General features: G+C 44.3%; 1 protein-coding gene across 1 annotated transcript in view; it reads left to right on the top strand.

The window, feature by feature from the left end:
• Positions 1 to 20,691, top strand: part of LOC8041186 (nuclear migration protein nudC) — a 55,639-nt gene that overhangs the window by 18,204 nt on the left and 16,744 nt on the right. The window contains exons 6-8 of the mRNA XM_029974823.4: positions 4,538 to 4,606; positions 17,166 to 17,291; positions 17,413 to 17,496. Of these exons, the coding sequence (XP_029830683.1) occupies positions 4,538 to 4,606; positions 17,166 to 17,291; positions 17,413 to 17,496 (279 nt within the window). The remainder of the gene's footprint in view (positions 1 to 4,537; positions 4,607 to 17,165; positions 17,292 to 17,412; positions 17,497 to 20,691) is intronic.

Genomic DNA, 20,691 nt, shown 5'->3' on the forward strand with positions numbered 1-20,691 from the left:
CAGGAAACAGTCTTTTTTTACGTTTGCTAGCTAGTGTTGGGAATAACCACTTCATGTTAATGGAGCATGGAATAGGAACCACTTTTTGTTCTGTTCCTAGCAAAAAAGTGCATTTATGAGGCTCACATTCCTTTTCTTGCTGAACTCGTTGTCTTTCTTCGAGCAGAGTGGCCCACCCGTAGGAAACATACACCAGGGGAGAACTTTTTTTTAATATTTCCGATAGCTGAATTAAATTTTTAGTTCATAGTGCTTGATCTCCTTTTTATAAATCTGGTGTTAGTTTTGATATACTAGCTTGTTTTTTTATGTTCTGGATGCAATGCACATGCAAAAAACAACGAACTCTTGCACACATGTGGGGCATCGTGACTCACTTAAAAGACACATGCAATGGAAAAAAACATTTTTTTTTAAACAGCCTGGTTGGGAAAACGAAATCATAAAATGAATTTACAATGAAAAAGAAAAATTTTGAGAGCTATATTTATGGCGCGATACAAATATTTAGTTGGCGCCCGTGGGCGCCGCAAAAAAGTGGCTGCTATTTGTCACTTGACTGGCCTCTTACTTGTCACATGGCTCTTGCGGAGGGCTGCCAACCTGAGGGAAATTTCCCAAATTAAGGTAACATTCAGGTCTATGGGGTAATAAGAGAAATCTTGCTTGTTTGAGGGAAATTTTGGGCATTGTATATACTGTAAACGATTTAATTTTCGTGAATCGGGCCAAAGCTGAAAATTTGAAATTATTTGCGGGTTCTAATTTTCGCAAATCAAGTGTAGCTTTTGTTGCGTTCACATATTGCCCAAATTGTTTGCGGTACATATTTTTCGCAAATTGTAGGCGATTCGAGAAAATTAGGTCCTCGCGAAAATTAAGTCGTTTACGGTATCTGGAAGTTTTTAGGTCAATTATAATTTTATTTCAAAATACCATCGAATTTTAGCAGCTTTTGCTACATTTAGGCTATTTTTTCCAGCTGTTTGGCGGTTTGTTGTGCAACCATCTGGAAACACCGCACTCAACCGTCGGCAAAATTAATTTTCATTCGTTTTCATCGCCCCCGTGAAAGCTATGGAGGAAGAGATCAACCAAGTAGAAGCTTCTGAGAGCGCCGTTATGGCTTGTCAAAAAAGAAGGCCTGAGTACAGGAAGAAATACTGCGATATCTGGAGATATACAGACCTACCATGACTAATAATATTTCGTGAAGTGCCATGCACGAAATTGTAGTTACTGTGTGTTGTGTTTTCTGTGTTCAAGAACTCTTGCTTGTTTTGCTTGCTTGCTTTGCTTGCTTTTGTTTTGGACTGACTATTATAAAAAGCGCTATTGGCGTTATGAAGCAGTACAATGTTCTAATGGCGTGCATGACATCTAAGGTGAAGATAGGTTGTCGCCACAGTGTGACAGGGCGTTTAGAACAGAGGCTCTTCAACGTCCGGGTCGAAGCTAGACCTCAGACTTTTTCGGTCAATCTTGACGGTGTTGTTTGCTAGCAGTCTTCAATCTTCTTCCTTGCACTCAAAATGGTAGATATCGTGCTTGGTTCAAGCTCGAAATCCACAGTGATGTCTTTTTTCTTCCGGCTGCTGTCCACCGCCCTCAAAAACCTCCCTTTTTGTCTCAGAGAGCTTTCCGCTTCATCGCCATTTGTAGCTCCGCTATGAGTGGCGTGGTTGGCGGTTGGCTTTAGTCGGCACTGTTTCTTGATGCCTCGCATAGAGGCCAGCGACGATGCCCCCGCCGTTATCCGCTCGGTTCATAGGTGGCGCTACCTCCCAAAACGTCCATTTTTGCATATCAGACGATCTAAACTTTCAGAATTTTCCATTTTAAAATTAGTTTTTGTATTTTTTCTACTTAATAACTTTCATAGTTTTTTTGTGATGCAAAAAAAGTAGGAACTGCTTCACTATAACCGGTAGCGCGTCAGATTTCACGGTTATGGTTTCGTTATATAACTAGAACTCTCATCCAAATAAAGCATGACCAACCAAATTTCTTGATTAGTTTGGTATATCCGATAATACGCTATATCAGTGTTCATTTTAAAGAGGTTCAACTGTACTTAGCCGTGACGGGAGATAAGCAAACATTGCTGACAGGGATGGGCAGTAGTCTTTGGTTCCATCGTCCCTTCCTGCACAAAATTCCAAAACTACCATTGATTTATCATTTTTGGATTGTACATCAAAAGATAACCCACCCTTATTTTTACCTGATTTGCTTTCGTTCTTGAGTGAGCTCTCTCTCAGGATGTTACGTTAAGCTACGGAAGATTGTGATGGGTAGGAAATTGCTAGGCTCACCTTTCAACGTAATTGTGATGGCGAGTGACGTCCCAATTTAAAGAACTGTGCCCACAAGCATGGCTCTTATTTATAAAGGCGAAAGCCTTGTATGGCCCATTGTCAGTCCACCCTCAAAGTCCTTGAGCAAAGGAAAGGTACAAAAATGTTTACATGACCACTCAGGAAGGCGATTGATGACTAAGCGAATTAAGATGATGACTCGGCACATTGAGAAGGGTGACTTAGCACTGGGAGAAGGATGACTCAGCACATTAAGAGGGGTGTCTGTTTTTAATGCATGGTGGGGTGCGTGGGCTTTCTCAAGTCCTCTTAGGGATAACATAAGAGACCCTGTGTTTTTCCTTTCTGGTTTCCCTGGAGGTCTTCAAATGCGAATTTGACTAATTTTGCAACCATATTCGTTCCCTATTTTTTTATACATAAAATATCAAGAGATAAAGATAATAAAATAAATCCCGAAATCACATTTTTTGCTAAATATTGCTGTTTTTCAACCTGCATCTCCCCTTAATGAAAGAATGGGTAGGCTGTGTATACGACAAGGCCGAAACTTTAGGCATGACAACGTTTATGTGCCGAGTCCAGTGAATTGAAACGCATGTATGCAATGTAACAAATTTATTTGTAAGTACATGAGAACAATTGCTTTCTGGTTTATAGTCACAGAGCAGTAGGCTGTTATAGTGAGTTCTGTTTTTGATGCACATTGTTTCTATATACGTTGGATATAAAAATGACCTCAGGAATGCATCATATGTGATAAATGATGTTATCCTGATAAGGTAATTGCTTATGGGAAAATTTTATAATGCTGCCCCCCACCAGCTGGTTCAGTTTCATGCCACTTCAACCTTTAAAGGGCAACTCCGCTTAATTTCAAAAATTTTGAGATAGTGGCCGATTTTGCTTTTTGAAGCACTCAAAAACAATCCCCGATCCTTTGTTTCGCGAAAAATAAAATATTTTTGTGTAATTTTACTGCAGCCATGATCACAAACCGAAACCGAAACGGTGGCAAAGCCGGACAACATTGTATATTCTGCATCACTAAGCATGTACACCCACGTGATATACAATGGGAAGAAGGAGCTCCCCTCTTATCAGGATCCTCCTTTGTGCCTCCTGGATTAGCAGAGGCGTCGCTATTTTCCCCCCAGAAGATTATAGAAGATTAACCTGTCACTCAAAATTCTTACAAAAGCAGCTTCCCTCTCCGGGGAGAGCACGGCGCTGGCGCCACCCGTGCTCTCCCCGGGAAAGAAAACAAAATTGAAAAAAAAAAAGAAACTGTACATGCTTGATGACGTCACGGACGTGCCGGTAGAAGGAATTTGGAGGAAGCGGAAATGCAGCCGGGCAGTGTTGTCTGGCCCACACGTCTCATCCAAAACCAGTGGATTCGTGCTTGTCAAACTTTGACAGCGATTTTAATGAACTTCTAGGCGGAATTCCGTCGTAATATTTGCCATGGGGGTTTTGTAGATGATAACAAAGAGAACTGTATAGTTTTTCACTACTGAAAAAGAAGCGGAGTTGCCCTTTAAGGCTTGTGCATGGTTGAGCTACATGCCAGTTTCATCTAAGGTTCTTTCTGTTTTCTGCCTTACGGTGTAAAGACCCCAGCATAGGTGTTGTAACAAAACAGTGAAGCAAGACTATAAACAAATGTTAAACATGGAAGCACAGCTATGCCCTTACACTAAATAATGTGTACTTTGCAAAGATTAAGAAACAACGGCGGGCAAAGAGGCCCAAAGCATCAGCACCCCACCTGGGGTTCATGCGTGGCAATGTATCCTTGCCGTGTTCTGCACCTAACATTACAAATAAAAGAAGTTGAGGCATCTGTTTTAGCTTGCAGAAAAAACAATTCACTTGCTGATGTCTTTTGGTGGGTCTGTTTATTACTGAAGGCTTTGAGGCCTCTGCAGACCTTTTGACTTACATCAGATGAAAAAGATTAGCTATAAATACTGTATGGCCACTGTTGGTTCCAGCTGGTTGCATCATTCAACGAGAGTATTAGGATAATGAAAGACCTGATATTCCGTCATGTCATAGATGTTTGCAGCTTCATCTTTCTGCTGCATTTCCACCATTTAAAATTGCAATACCATGTGCTTGTTCAGCGTGATATCATGTTGAACTTTGATAGTTTGTGTTTGTTGTGCTTCTATCTATATCCTGTGTTAAGTTGCTATTCCTGGTTTTTTCTGCAGCTCAGAGTACCCATTCCAAGGAATTTGAAGATCAAGGCACGAGATGTTGTCATCGATTTTGAAAAGAAGGTAATCTCTCTTGTGTAATAGCCTTATCATTGAAGAGGTTTGCTGCATCAAAAATCTGTGAAGTGTGTGTGTTTAGTTATCTCTCTGTGTATGGTTTGAGGTAAAAGTGGTGAGATCGGCAAGAAAACCATGGCAAAGGAAATCATAGGACTGACGGAAGTTCTGTTCACTTTGACGACAAGGTTTGACATTACCCAAACAATGCATGATGCAAGCTGACAAGTCAAGGAGTCTGCGCCATCCGCTTGGTCTTTTCTAAGCACTGCGGCACAGGCGATGATGATGATAATAGCTGGAGAAGCGTTCCCTGTGGTTTGCACACACTGCCAATATAGTTTGTCTCACTTATAACTAGAACTCCGTGTTTTCGGATAAATCCGAAAAACTCAGAAAAATACCTGCCGGGTAAAATTTTGGCCAATTCGGATTTATCCAATAAACTCAGATTATTTATGTGTCATGCCACCCCCCCTCCCCCCCCGGCAAAAAAAAAAATAAAGTAAAAGACTTTTTTTTTTTTATAGTTTGATCAGCACAGAGCCAATAGTCGTGGGAAAATTCCAGCATAATTATCTTTCAAATCTGGGACGGTTGTCAAAAGGGGTCTTGCCGCTTGTCTCTTCGAGGTTGATTCGGGGCAACAGGTCGTTCGTTGTACATTTGGGTCACGACAAAAGCCACTCTTTTGGTTTCCAGTTTGGGCCATGCGATTTGTGATTTAGAGAAAGGAAAGGGTATGTTTTAGTAACAATGAAAGCTATGGACCATAGGGATTGTATAAACTTGGGGAGAGGCGCAGTCCACACTCTCTATTACCTCCTTAACCACTCCTCGTCGCGCGGCCTCGGGCTAGATTGACGTAATAGGATGAGATGACTACGAGCTGGCTAGCGACTACCTCCGGGAGTTTATTGATTTTAAGGTATCGGCGTTTATCGAAGCGCCACTTGTGTGTAACTTTTGTCGTGGATAAATTAGTAGTGCCAATGGCAATGACACCGACGCCAAATTTGACTGCAGATATTTCAATTGATACAAGCGCGTTTTATTTTTTATCTGGCATACGTTTACATCCGGTTATTATTTATTTATTTATTTTTGATAGGAAACACAGCAAAATTAGACTCCGAATTTCGAGAATTGGGATTGAAAAAGATAGAAACTCCGATAAACTCAGAATCTTCGGCAAAAATTGAACTTCGAAAAACACTCCGATAAACTCCGAATCTTCGGCGAAAAATAAACTCCGAAAACACGGAGCCCTACTTATAACAAACCCAGCAATATTGAAATCTACGATATAATGAACTAATCGTGGCTTCCTGCTTCTTGTTCTATGTTTGCAATGTGCTTTGAACTCACTTTTAATGGTAAAGCTAGAACTAGGGCCTTGGATATAGAAAAGCATTTTGTAAAGGTCCGGAAAGCTTTTGCTGGAAATAGTTGAGAATAGAAGTGCCAGAATTTTAGCAAAAAAGATATGCTGTTGTTGCCTGATAGTGCAACTACGGGTTGCACCATGCATCTGTCTCCAGGAAAATTCCTGATCTTCTGTGCCTAACTGGTTGGGCTTTATCGCATCTCACGTGGACCTAGTTGAAGGGGGACATGGGCCTAAGTTTCAAAACTTTTTTACAAAATTAATTTTTCAATTTTGAGGTTTTCGGTTTTAGAAACTAATTATACACCCTTAAGCTAAATTTCATAACCATGCGCCAAATAGTTACGTTGATATAAAATATTTTCAACACATTGTGAGGCACTAACAAAGTAAAAGAGTTCAATGTTTGAAAGCATTTTTCTCAGTTCCACTTTTTGCTGCAAATTTTATACGAAGGAATCTTTTATTTGAGGGTAAAATTATTCTGATACAGTTGAACCTCGATGTAACGAAGTCGGTAAAATTCGCAATTTACTTCGTTACATTGAAATTTCGCTAAATCGAAATTTGGGTTTAGCATGCGCTAAAAAAAAATTCCGAAACATTTTACGGGTATGAAAACTCACCGAAAATGACATTTATTTAGGGGCAAAGTAGTCCGCGAGTTTTGCTTGCGCCTTGTCCGACAGTAGCAGCGGCGTCGGCGGCGTCATACGGCGTTCGAGCGCCCAGAGCGCTTGCACGGCATCTTGCTGCCCACGCGACGCCGTGTACCTCCTCAGTACGTCCATTGCGTCGAGCACTTCCCGAGTGCTCGTGATCTCGGCAGTTTCTTCAGGATGGCGTCCAAAACGTTTGCTTTCTCATCCAAAGAGAGAACTTTACGTTTCCTTATGGCAGCAAGCACGTAAGTGAACCGCCCGGTTAAAAAATAAAGCTGTTTAGTTTAGGCGGTGCCAATGTTTCCAACCTACACAGCACTCTTGACCGCACAGTTTACTTGCCCCCTTGCGCCCACAGTGTGCTTGCGCCTTTGCTTTACATCACGCTCGCAAGACGATAATCGGTCTTTTCGGTCTTCTCCTAGATGGCACTGCCCGTGCGGTCGCGCGGTAGGGAGGCTCAAGTGAGGGTGGGTGCAACTGCTAGATCGGCGATCACGGGACATGGACGCCATTTAGTTGCTAAATTTTGCTGGGAGTCTATGGGGCAAAGGGTCGTTTTCTTTCCTAACTCGGGCCATAAAAGCCCATTAAGGTGCTTGAATAATTTACACAAGGTATAAATGATTACTTTTCCATAGCCACCAGTTTTGTTGCGATAGGTTAAGTATTTTTTTAACGCGAAAAATGGTAAATTCCGCCATCTTGGACGTTGCTGCTTGTCTGGCAACTTTGCTTTCTCCGCTCGACGTTTGCAATTCTCGGAGCGAGAAGGAAGCGAGAGAGGCTGCGCCAAGGCGCTCGTTGCTTGCTATGGGAGGCGAGAGGAGGAAAGGCGCATGGAGCAACAGAGTTGCAACAGAGCGGGCGCCTGCTCTCGTGCAGGCAACACTGGCGCATATCCTTTCCCGAATCCTCTCCCTCTGGCGCCGCCATTAAATTGCAAACGCTCTCCAGGTTTTGAGTTGCGCCCACCCTCACTACAGCCTTCCTACAGTGTTGCCAATTTAGCGGTTTTTCCGCTAAACTTAGCGGTTTTTGGTTCTGTTTAGCGGGATAAATTATTGTTTTGCGGGCGGCGGGATTTTTAGCGGGTTTTATGTAATCTTGACGGTTTTTTAGGGATATATAAGTTTTATATAGATTTACTGTCGACTATCGTCTTCACTAACTCTCAGTGATGTTCTGGTTTGTGAGAGTAACGCATGTGACGAAATTAAAACATTAAGACGTCGAATATCGGAACAAGCCTCCCCGTTTTCTGCGCGCACGTTTGAACAGCATGAATATCCTAATTTTCCTTTGACGTTTTTGTCACTGTTTCGTGAAATGGTCGCAGTGACGTACGCTCAAAACTTTAGAAAAGACTGGCTATAAGACCCCAAACTTAAAGACTAACTACTGGAGGTTCCTGGTGATAGCAGACGAGCCAGGTGCCGCTACTTCAAAACGGAACTATCTGCGAAGAATGTGGATTTGGTCATGCACGCTGCAACGAAGAAGCATGTTTCGGCCGCTGCACCTTTCTCCTCTGGTAGCAGACGACTCTACAAGTTGAACGGGTCTGACTAATCACGCTCTGCTGAAGTGTCCCTTGCATGTTCGTATGCGCTCACTCTGCAATTTTGGCTTCGGATCACCTGGGTGAACTGTGGCGTGGCGTGAGAGATTTCTAGTCACACCAAAAAGGAAAGCTTCCTTTCAGATGGCATATATATGATCTATACTGTTATTATACCTTTGTCAAGAAATAAAGCAAAAAAATAAAAAGTTGTTTTTCGCTGTGTTTTGGATTTAGCGGTTTTTTAGCGGCTTTTGGGATTCCGAATGCGGGTTTTCAATTTTTTAGTTGGCAACACTGCCTTCCTATCGCGCGGTCGCGCCATCACGTCGCTCCCCCGCTGAAGTTGGCTCCCGCGGTAGAGTGGACTATGATGATCAGTGAATGTCAGTGGTGATGCTGTTATGCCGTGTTAACTTTTTGCTCGGCATTTTCTGGCCAGCCTCGCGGAATCCGCTTTGCCGCATGCCTCGCCGGCGCTACCGGCGCCGCATCCTCGGGCAGCCTAGGAACGTTGGAAGGCCTGTCCCCGCGAAGTAACCTATCAAGCGCTCGCGTTTGCGCATAATTTTTTTTTTTTTAACCACAATTTTTTTTGCAAAGTTGTTTTTTAGAGTTGATTTATTTATTGCCTTCTATGGCAATGGCGCTTCGTTATATTGAAATAGCAGCAATATAGACTTCGTTATATAGGGACTAAAAATACATGGGGTCTATGGGCAAGAAATTATGAAAAATAAAATACTTCGTTAAATCGAGGATTTCGTTACATTGAAGTTCGTTATATCGAGGTTCGACTGTACCACAATCAAGATGTTTCTGAACTGAAATTTACTGGGAAATCGGGCTATCTACTTTATTTTGTTTTAAGTTAAAGTTCTCATTGAGAAAAAGCTATATTTTCAAAAATTGACTTAAAACAGTTATGCGTCTCATATTCTGAGGTAGTCACTCTTCCTAAAATATCTACATTTGAGTTCTAAAAACTAGATAGCCCGAAGTCCCACATCCCCCACTTTATATTCAAGCAGTTAAAATGATGCTTAATAGCTTCATTTGCATATCATAGATTTCTTAATAAAGAGTGACACATCTTATGCAGGTATGTAAAGTTGTCCTAGAGAGCTGAAAGTTCGCATAGTACCCCTTCATTTGAAGTTAAATCTCCCCTGCAAATTTCATTCCGATCACTTGAGTAGTTCAGAAGTTCAACCTCTAGCCAGTGTCCCCCCTTAACAGCTGTCTCGTTTTCCTCTGCTATATATCTCTGCAAGTTTCTCAACCAGTACAATGAACCATTTTCGAGTAATGAGTGCCGTCTAAAAGGGGGGGCTTGTCTGCAAACTACGAACAAAGGGGAAGCCAACGTGCCTCCGCCTGTCAAAACAGATTGGAGTGATGCTGTTCTATCGGTTTTCATTGTTTTTTTATGCCCCATACTACCAACACACAAAAAAGAATCGTCAAAAAAGACAAAATATGCGCTAAGATCGGGGCTGACAGTGTTCGTGGTGTGGGACAATGCCCTTTGCAAATAGCGAAAGCGGGAAGCAAGGCCAGGGGAAAGGGTAGGGTGAAAGCTTACTAAAAAATGGTCCATTTGGGTCCTGGAATTTTATAATCGACCTTCTCCTTGACGTGCATCATGACCAACAGCGATGACCATGCCCAGTCTTCATCTCGGCCCTCCTTCGTCATGGTCCTGGCCCTGAAACTAGCACCATATTGGCTTCTAGCCTGGCACTGCGTTTAGCACAAATTGAGGCCCAATCCACCACCTGGCTGATTACGGCACAGGTTACGAAGTTTCACCACGTCATGGCTGTGCCGTCACCTACAGAACCAGCCATTTGGCAAACACAAACTCGAACCGCTACAGTGGGCTTTGGCATTGGAACAAAAGTGTTCGTAACGACCTCTGGTGGCAGAAGATCTGGGAGACTGGAAGCCATTGCAGATGCTTCAACGCACAACACAGGTGCTGGCGAAACTAGGCAGGCAACATGAGCGACGACTCTCCTGCATCAACTGTTCCTGCAGCAGCTCTCCACCAATGTGCACATGGTTTTGGTAGCGGCTGGCAACATGCCACCTCGCAGCTCTTGCGGGCAAGGTGCTCAAGGTGGCATTGCTAACTGTTTCTAGCATTGAGGTTTCTCTCCAGGAACAGCGGGCAATGGCCGTGGCTGCGCTCAAAACCAAGGGCGCTATACCCTGCACACTTGTTTCCACTTCTGCAGTCAATCCCGCTCCAGGTGATCTGCCAACAACACCTTCTGGTAGGATCATGCCTTCGGTGACCAAACCAAAAAGTGCTGACCACCCTGCACGGCTGTGACGGGAAATGTGACGCCCCAGCACTGAAGTCGGCAAGCAGTGTGCAACAGATGAAGTGTCTGCTTGTGCTTGTGTGAGACTAGCCTCCAGCTGCTGGTCGACGCCGGGGGTGAAGTGAGCATTCTTCCTGCACCCCCCTGTTGGGACCGGGTTCTCCAGGCAGCATCAGGCAGGTCCAGGCCAGGAAAGGAACCGCAGGACGACTTTAGGCAGGAACATCAGGAGATGGAAAGGTCTCTCACGATAAACTCTGTTTAATACATATTTACAGAGGTATATGCAGTAATCCCTCGTTATAACGAAGTCAATGGGATAGCGAAAAAATTCAATAAAAGCGTTAATTCGATAAAAACGCGGGAGCCATAAAAAGACTAACAGTAACCTTGAAAGTACACAGGAACAGTGTGGAAGGCTTTCACAAATATATATTCATGAAACAAACCTTGCTTATTATCCAGGCTTACTGAACATGAAAAAAGACGGGCGATCAGTTTGCCGGGCGTTTTTGCCAGGCATTAAAAAAACCTCCTCCAACTGCCTCAAGCACCGCATGAGGCTGTCATCGCCGCTGCCGCACTTTACCATGTTGCGAAGAAGACGAAGCATGTTTCGTGTTTCTCCAGTCGTGGGTACCTCTCGGAGTTCCTCATCCAACGGCTCTTCGTCTTTGCCCTGACCACACACGAGGCCCACGATCTCGGCATCCGTGACGGGAACGACAACCAAGATGTCTGCATCCACAAGCGCAAACAAGTCGAAGTCGTGTTAGGGAGTTGCTTTGAAGATCTCGTGCACGGTTCTGTAAAGGTCGTCGCAGATCTCGGTGTCATCCGCTGGCGCACCAAGCACGTGCGTGCGGGAAAAGCTGTCGACAGCGTCGATGCCGGGATGTTGAATTCTTTCGCAATTTCTAACTTCTTCAGTTGACCACCTTTCTCCAGTTCTTCTGTTCCAGGGTCAAACACTTCCGCGCAGGCTTCAGTGAAGCAGGTTGCACGCAGCTACTGTACACGCGGCAGATGGGCTGAGGTGCCTTCGCAACGCAGAACACGATACCAAAGACGCTGCCTCGACGCGCACGCGACCTGTAAATGCAGCGTCGACAAGCTGGCAAACGCGTGCATCGCGACGACCAAGTACAGCCAAAGCTACAGAGGAGAAAAGAGCATACGCTCTCCCCTGCACCTTTGGCCGTACTAAACTGTTTTAGTGAGACGGAGTTTTTCTTTTTTATTTCTATAGATAACTTGGGACGGTGCTTCTAAAGAGGTGGGCGCCGGCAGTGGATGCGCTACCCTGACTTGATTCCGACGAGCGCCGGGCCGCGGGCACCACGGGCACCCTGTGAAGTGTCGGAACTGTCGCTCAACACGCTGCCGACGCTTCCTCATTCCTCTGCGTGCACAGAGCTCCCGAAGTGACGATCTCCCACCTTCTTTGCTCCCTTGACTTGACAAGTCGGAGTCAAGGGGCAGGTGCGTCGGGGCTCCAAAGAGGTGGGCGCGACAGACACTTTGCAAGCAAGGCACGTGCTCCACTCCCCTCGCGCATCTATAGCGGCAAAAGACAATATACATTTCGCAGCTAATGGCTTTTTGCGCACATCTTGGAAGGCTGGCAACAAAAAGAATAAAACAAACTGCGGACAAGGGACAACAAACATTTCTTTTTCTTGCGTTGGCTTACATACTGTACTTTCGGAGGATCATCCTTCGTATCAAGCATGTCCAGCCGTCGATACACTTTGAATAATCCGGTTCAAAAACTATGTGTTGCGATCGGGACCGCGTCAAACTTTGAAATATGCGATAATTCGTAAGAAGCGATTTCGTTATAACGAGGGATTACTGCACATCGTCTGAAAGCACGTTCATAACCTGTGGTTCGCTTCTTTTATAAGGTCGCTGTTCTGTACTCCAGCGGTTGGCAGCCAATGGTGGCCGAGCTGCCAACGAACGTCACACGTCCTGGCTCCGCCCTATTCATCCCTTTGAGTTGCACAGCCACCCACACAATGTCGCGGAAGACTAATTTCTCATTGTGGCGCCGAGGCACCCTCGCACTTGCGAAGCCAAGGCGAGGAGGCGACGATAATGGGTCTGTTGTCAGCCCGTGAGACATTCATTGTGATGGCTCCCCTCCATTAGGCGGCGTCATGGCTCAGGAAGGGGATTGGCCAGATAATCTGCGGGTGGTGTGAGATGATAAACTGAACTGAAGGCCCCTGTTAGAGGAAAGGTTGACCTTCACGGAAGTCCACATCGGGAGCTTGCCCCGTCCATTGTGACTCAGGTCTGATCTCAGCAATCGGCGCTGTCGCTTGGAATCCTCACCCGGTAAACTGCCGTGGTGGTCTCCGCTCACCCTCCTGTGAATAGGCGGCTTAACTTCTCGCCCAGGTATTGTGACGTCAACATGGCACCGGGCGAGGTAGCCAGTATTCGACGGCCCAGGACGGCACACCGCTGCTGGGGGGCAAGAAGTGGGGGACGAAGAAGAAGGTGTGACCTTGATGAAGGCCCATCGCAACACCCCCCTGCGAGTGTCGCCAAACACCTCGCGGAATTTTGCGAGCAGCAAACTGTACCCTTCTCCCAGTTTTCTGAGAATGGTTCCTGACCTTCAACCTTGAACTCCAACATAGCGTTCGTTGGATTGCCTTGGTCGCTGGAATGCAGTACGCCATCCTCGGCACCAATTTTCTCTAGAGCTTTAGATTATTGGTGGATGTTTTGCACAAATGCTTTTAGGATGCAACAGTGCATCTCTCAGTTTAGGGGACAGCATTCAGAATGCCGTCACTCTGCCTCGTGCATGTTTTAGAGAATGATACCTACTGTTTTTCTAGCATTCCCAAGGTGGTCCTTGACCTTGCTCACCCTTTCAACACCAAGGCTCGTGTGACACCTTGTTGCACATCACATGAAAACCTCGGGACCTGCTGTGCACGCATGATGACGACTCTCCCCGGACAAACTGTAGATCGCTCGCCAACAGTTCTAGCATATGCTTAACCTCAGAATCATCTGTCCATCTGAGTGTGCATGGTCATCGATGTTGTGCATGGTTCTGAAAGCAATCCCTGGGGAATGGCAATTATGTGAGGACCGCCAAGCTTTGAATTGGATCGCGACAGCCGATCACTGTCTGGTGCCTCGCATCTGTGGCTTCACAGCTTCTCTCAATGGCACCACTATATGTTTGAAGAGTGATTTGTTTGGCCAAATTCCAGTTGAACCAGCTGACATTGTAGAGACCTTAATCGCTACACTATTTGGCCTCTTTAGATTTGTCAGAATGGAATTTGGAGTCTAAAAGACTGCACAAACATTTCAGCCTTTCATTGATCAGGTGCTGCGCAGTCTGCCATTCTGTTGTGCCTACCTTGACAACATCCTCGTGCAAGTGGTTCTGCCGAAGATCACGCATAACGTCCATGTATGCTTTTCGCTTCCCTCGCGTACCATGGGATCATTGTCATTGCAGGCAAGTGTGTGTCACCAGGGATGAATTGGAGTTCCTTGGACACAAAATCAGCACACTGGGCATTCCTTCCCTTGAAACCAAATTCCAAGTTATCCAGGAGTTCCCCTAGCCAATTCACAGAAAGCGGCTACTTGAGTTTTGTGTACGATCAGTTTCTACGGTGGCTTTCTGTCTAACTGCGCCAAGGAATTTAAACCACTCACCAGCAAGTTGAGAAAAGCGGAATCCAGCGACAAAACTTCAGGGGGACGATCGTTTCAGCCAGGCATTTCACCGCGCAAGGGGGCTCCGACCATGATGGTGGTCTCCCCTCGGGAAAAACACGTCGCTTGCCTAGGGGATCGACGCCACTGCAGTGTGGCTGCAGGCGGTGAACAAATACCCTCAGCTTTTGTTGTTTTTCTCTCACAAACTCAGTTGGGAATCGCTGGTAGTGTATTTGATGGTAAGGTATTTCTGCCATTTTGTAGTAGGTTGTAACTTCGCTGCAGTGATTGATCACAAACCACTTGTGCATGCCTTCCGTAGCTTACCAACGGATTTTGGACCTCATTCTCAACGGGAGCTGCAACAAAAAAATGTTCCACATTGTTGAATTTACACCTAATATTTGCCACATTCAAGCTTGCAACAATGTCACCACCGACGTGCTCTCCAAAGCAAACATTTGCAAGCTGGGATCCTCTGGAATTGAATTTCGTTGCTATGGCACATGCTCAGCAAACGGGCAGCGAGCTGCTGTACCTGCGTGATGTACCAGATGTGCTAGAGTTCTGAATGATCGAACTACCAGTGTGTAATTCGGAGCTTCTTTGCACCTCCCTACATGCTTGAACCTTATTTGCCACTCCAACTAATTATAGGTGGCGCCACTCATTTTCCAAAGTGGCGGTTATAGTGAGGGTAGGAGATGCGTGCCGCTGTTAAGCCTGTCTAGTGTGCTGGCTTCACTGAGCGACACAAATTATTTCTGGTAGTACGAGGGTGTTAGCAGCGCATGTCACCTCTTTATCCTGAAAACAAAAGCGGTGTTTAGCATAATATTTACGCAAGGATGAACATTTTAATTCTGGAGCGAAACCGAAACTAACCTGTATTTCGGATTTAATTTCTTGGTATAGGTCTTAATTTCGGATTCTTTCATAACTCAAGATGTGTCTCACATCGTAATTATTTAGTTAGAGAAGTTTCGTGGAAACTTTATTTTGTGACATACATGTTTGATCCAGGCTGATATTTGTATTGACTGATACTTCTTCAGCTGAATTGGGCATTTGCACCCTTGTCTTTGGTAATGCTACCTATTCGACAACAAAACTTTCAAACAAATGTTGCTTTAATGAATGTTGATACTTCAAAATCACTGAAATCATCGATCCTTACCCCTCCCCACCCCATCCTGCACCTGCGCAGGGTGAGGTGTAGAGAGAGAACCTTTAGCTGCCCCTCCCTTCCTCTTGTGATCATAGCTTTTCTTATAAAAACACAACCTTGCCCTCCTCTAAGAACTGAAAACTTGAACAGTGGCTTTTGTCGTAATTCAAAATTACAATGGCCCGTTGTCCTGCACAAAACTTGACAAGATAAACAGTGTATCCCCCTTTGTCAGTAGACTGAAATTTAAAAAGAAACTGGAGATGCCTCGCCTCAGGACCTCTGACCCTGTGCTCTGGCCAAGCTTATTTGTAAAGTACCATGGTTTTTTTGTTTTTTTTTTATGCCTTTGTGACATCGAAATTTTTAAGTTTTTTGATAAATCCGAATAGACGAAAATTGTACAGGCAAGTGCTTTTCAGATTTTATCAGATTTTTCCGACAACATGAAATCCTAGGCATAACTTATGAATGGGGTAATTTGATATTTTGTTTATACTGATTTTGTTACAAATGGGTTAGACCGCATTTAAAAGATACAAAGATCCTTGAGTAGTAGTTTAGTTGTGTGCTTTAAGGGAACACACCCCCTAGAAGGGTCAACTTTTGGACCCGTGGCTTAACATTAATGACATTTACAGGGTAGGCTGGTGGTCATGCTAGAGGGTGCATAACAAAATTTCATGTCTGTCAGTTCAGTGGGAAGGAAATTAGGGCAGCTTTTATCAGCGACACGCCTACATTGTTTAGTTAATCTATCGTCAGAAAACTATCACGATATTCAAGATTTTCATTCGCTAGATATGTAGCAGAATGCCTAGAAGGTGCGGCTATGGAAAGCTTTTTGTAAAAAGTCTTTTATTTCTTTCAATTTTTTGTTCTGCAAAATTGGTCAACTTTTTGGTGTTCTGTGTCTTTAACAAACTGTCAACATTTTTTTATAAAAGACATCTGTAAAGTGACAAAAGCATTCCATATTAATTTTCAGTCAGGAAAAGTGACGAACGAGCCTTCCCTGTATTGCCATTATCAAACGATAGATTGACTAAAATGGAATTTATACCAAAAAGTGGAAGGGGGAAAAATGTGTTTAAAGTGCTCCAAACCCTACCTTTTCTTTAGCTTCGATGCACAGAAAATAATTTATAACAAATTAACTATGCAGTGTAAACTAGTGAAAATTTCTGGGAATACTCTCTGGATGTAGATGGATGTAAATATGTAATTTTTCAAAGTCAATGTTTTTTGCTGAATGTTTTTTTTCTGGGTAGTGTCCCCCCTTAAACCTGTTGGCTCCTAAAATAGCACAAATCTCCACTAGCAAAGGAATGCTTTTATGGCAAGCCAGATTGGAAAAGCAGTTTTTGGCTATTGCTTTTCCCACAAATGAAGATCAAAATCTTGCTGTAAATGGCGGTATATTTCCTTTACTTGTCAAAGAGTCACTTTTTCGAGTGTTTCCTGAGCTACGATATGAGCTAAACTGCTTCATAGACTACAGATATTACTTAATATTAGGAATATGCCTCTGCAGTAAATATTTCATAATTACTTTCTTAGTCGTGAAATTCGCACAAATTAAGTCGCAGTAATAAGTAGTATTCTTTAAAGATTACTGCATGTATACCACTTTACCCTTGCAGTTGCCATACCACCATTGTTTTCTCGGTAGATTCAGCAAGTGTTGTGGCACTCTGAACACTCTCCACTCGAGCTGCACAGAAGGTTGCCTTTGCAAGTCTCTCGTCTTTCACGCAGCACCTGAAATTGGGCCTGAAAGGCTTCCCGCTGATCATCGACGGCGAGCTCTACAACAACATCAAGGTGGAAGAGAGCTGTTGGATCCTGGAAGACACAAAAACCATCCTAGTCACAATGGAAAAGGTAATTCGAGCTGGCCCCTGGTTTTTGATAGCTTTCTTTTGTCTAGCCCTGTAAACAGAGGGCTCCCTGCATGAATGGACATACCACCTCACATTCGCATATCGTTGTCTTGTTTTTGCAGGTCAACAAGATGGAGTGGTGGAACCGTCTGGTCATGACAGACCCCGAGCTGAACACCCAGAAAGTGAATCCTGAGCCCTCAAAGGTATGAATTTGATTCCTGTTATATACTAGTTCGAATAAACCTGTATTATATGACTTAGAAAAGCCCTTCACAGTTTTAACTGAAGTGTTCAAGCTCCAGTACTTGCGAAGCACAAAAAAAAACAAAAAAACACACATTTCTTTTGCAGCAGTGATGAGGCTGGCTGTTGCAATTTTGCGAAAGATGAGTGCGAGTAGAGATCCTGAGCATTGTACAGATGAGTCAGCCATAGATGAGACAAAATAGGAAAAGGGATCACATTCAAAGAATAGTGATCTTGCGACAATGGAAAGACAGTGCCTTGTCATTCCTGTCACTCGAACATAGTTGCAGGTATGAGGCTCAAAAGGAGGCATTATTTTGGGGCACGCAAAGGTGTGGCTAAATGCTCTGGTTCCTACAGAATATATAGAAAACATAATTGTTTGACCCTTAATTAGCATGTTTTATTTGTCACAAGCTTTTAACATTAGCTGATGGGATGAAAGCATGGTGTGTCCTGCTCTTCGATTTCCTACGTTAGCAGGTGAAAGGAATTCCACACTTGCCTTGATTACTTCGCATTATTTTTGCATTGGTGAGTGCAACAAAAATGCTTGCTTCGACAGATTTGAGCAAGCCCTTTGGCTGTGGACTTGGGGGGGGGGGGGGGGGGGGTGATGCACGAAGAGTGCCGTTAGCAGAGAAACATCTGTTAGCTTGTGCATCTGTGGTATGAGCATGTACAGTCGCCAACTGATTTTTGCGGATGCCGATAATTCAATCTTGTTTGTTTTTTCACACCTAAGGGTGGAACCGTAGCCTACCTAATAGAAATAGCGCATATTGTCACGAATGACAATTGGTGAGGCGACGAAGACTAAAGCAAACTAAATGTTTAATGGGGCAAACTTGGGCCCAAAACAAACTAAAACAAGGTTAGCATTGCAGTCATCGATGGTGGCAAAACAGCAGGATCGAATGCTGGGGCGTGACTGACTCCGGCCCGCCATATGGAGCCCCTTTTGTACAGCTGTGGGCTTCTGGAACAATCGGCGTAGAAGATTCATTGCATAGAACAATCTGTCCTCGAACAGAAGACAAGGTTCTCGAACTTATGAGAATGCTAAATTGAAAAAATAAATAAAAGACGCACCATTTCCAGGAATCAAACCCGGGGCCTCCGCACGAAAGCCAAGCACTGTAACCACTTGGCGACGCACGCACCCGCTCGCTCGGCGAGGCGCGTGACATTACTTCCTCTTTAAACTCGTTACCGCGGAAAAATGACTGATTTTCAGTGCTTCCAGTAAATATATTTTTCTCTAGAATTACTAGCTGCATTAAGCATTGCTATTTATCAAACTGTAGGTTATTAGCTGGGCATCATATTCAAACAAACGGCACTGTTATGAATGCAAACAGTTTCGAGAATTTATTTGTCAAATGAACAAGAAGTTGACAAAAACAACACAAACAGAAAACAAATGAGTGGCTGTACTGAGCCAGGAAATTGTTTTCGAAATTCTGAAATATACAAACTGTTGCAAGTGGCCCTAGCTATCATTTTAATATCTTTCAGTCCTGTACGCCATGTTTTGTATTTTTCGTGGCCAGCCAAGTTAGTGGCCTTGACGGTGTGCCACTAGAAAAGCAGTCACGCGAAGGCAGGAAGCAAAGATAATCTTTGCATGTGGCGCAGAAGACGTTTGTTCTGGACTGTGATTTTGTCTTTTGATAGCAGAGCTTGCAGTTTCTTCTCTTCTCCATTCTTTTTGGTTGGCGGCGAGCAGGGACCTGGGCTTCATCATACTCGAAGATCTGCTAAATTAGCTCTTTTCTAAATGCCAGCTGGTCAAAGTAGGCACTTCAGGAGAGTTCTAGGACGTTTGGGTTCTCTTTCTGGTGTTCTTGGAAGTGTATGAAACTTTTTAGCCATTCAGTGTCCACACAATGAAAAAACAATGTCTTCCTCCAACGCACTCGTCTCCTCAGGAGGTTGTATGTTCCAATAATTTGGTCTGACTTGTTGACTCCCAACATTCCAGTGTTGTATTCAGTGACCAGGAGTGGCTTTTTGATAGTCCTCAAAGTCCACTTGTCCCCTCTTTTCTCCCTTCATTGGGCTGGAACATGCTCGTTTGCTGTATGCATCGTGCTCATTAGGTTTACCGCACGCCTGTCTTTCCACTGCATGTAGAGGATGTTCCCTTCAAGAATCCATCTAACGTCTCCAAGCTGAGCCCTACTTTCCCATTTAGCATCTTTCAACTCGACTGGAAAACACCGACGATCTTTGGGAGTTGTGCCGCATGCAAATGTCTTGCGTGGAAGGAGGGGGTCTAAAAGTTTCGTTGATGTATAGAAGTTGTCCAAGTAAATCTTGTACCCCTGATCAAGGTACTCCGTGCAGAGCCTGGTGACTACGTCAAAAGCTAGACCGTGGGGTCCTGGTGTCTCACGCTTGCCTGTGCACACAAGGAATTAAGAGTGTACCCTGTTCTTGAATCTGCCACCACTTTGTCACTTTGTCTCGAATGTATTGCATTATTCCTTATCGGGCTTTAAATTTTACCATGTGTTCATCAACGGAGAGATCACGCCGTGGTTGGAAAAATTTTGCTGATCTTTGATTGATGTGCTTCAAAAGCCAGTATACCTTCCAGGTTTTGCCAGCAGATGCTGCAGCTCCGAAGTCCTCCGGGTCTGATACGTGTGAGAACGCCAGCAGTGCAGAGAAGCGCTTTCTTGGCATAATATTTGGTGGGAGAAGGCCTCTGAATATTCAGTGAAGGTTCGTTTTCTTCTTAGGATTGCGTCAGGGACCCGATGACTGGGAACGCCGATGGTGTGCGGACGTTTATGGTCTAAAAAAATGACTGAAAGGACTCCATCAGTGAGAGAGAAATAAAAAGAAACGTCTATTTACAGTACAGATTGAAAGGTGGCCCGACCGACGTTCTTCCCGGCCCTCGCGCGTCTGTCTTCTTCTTCCTTCTCTTCGAGCCACAGCCGCGCCGCTCACTTTAAAGTCATTACTCAGAGAAAAGAAAGACGAAACCGAAACTACAGCCACTGTACCGAAACCCTGCGCACGTCGCGCCTCTGGATTTGTGGCCGTCATTTACGTTGACCTTCACACCTCCCCAACAAGTATAATTTTGGGGCCTCAATGTCACAAAATTATCACACACAAAAACAAAATGTCCGCCCGTC

The sequence above is a fragment of the Ixodes scapularis genome, unplaced genomic scaffold (genome assembly GCF_016920785.2).
Source record: "Ixodes scapularis isolate PalLabHiFi unplaced genomic scaffold, ASM1692078v2 PGA_scaffold2__306_contigs__length_199485367, whole genome shotgun sequence".
Classification (NCBI taxonomy): Eukaryota; Metazoa; Arthropoda; class Arachnida; order Ixodida; family Ixodidae; genus Ixodes; species Ixodes scapularis.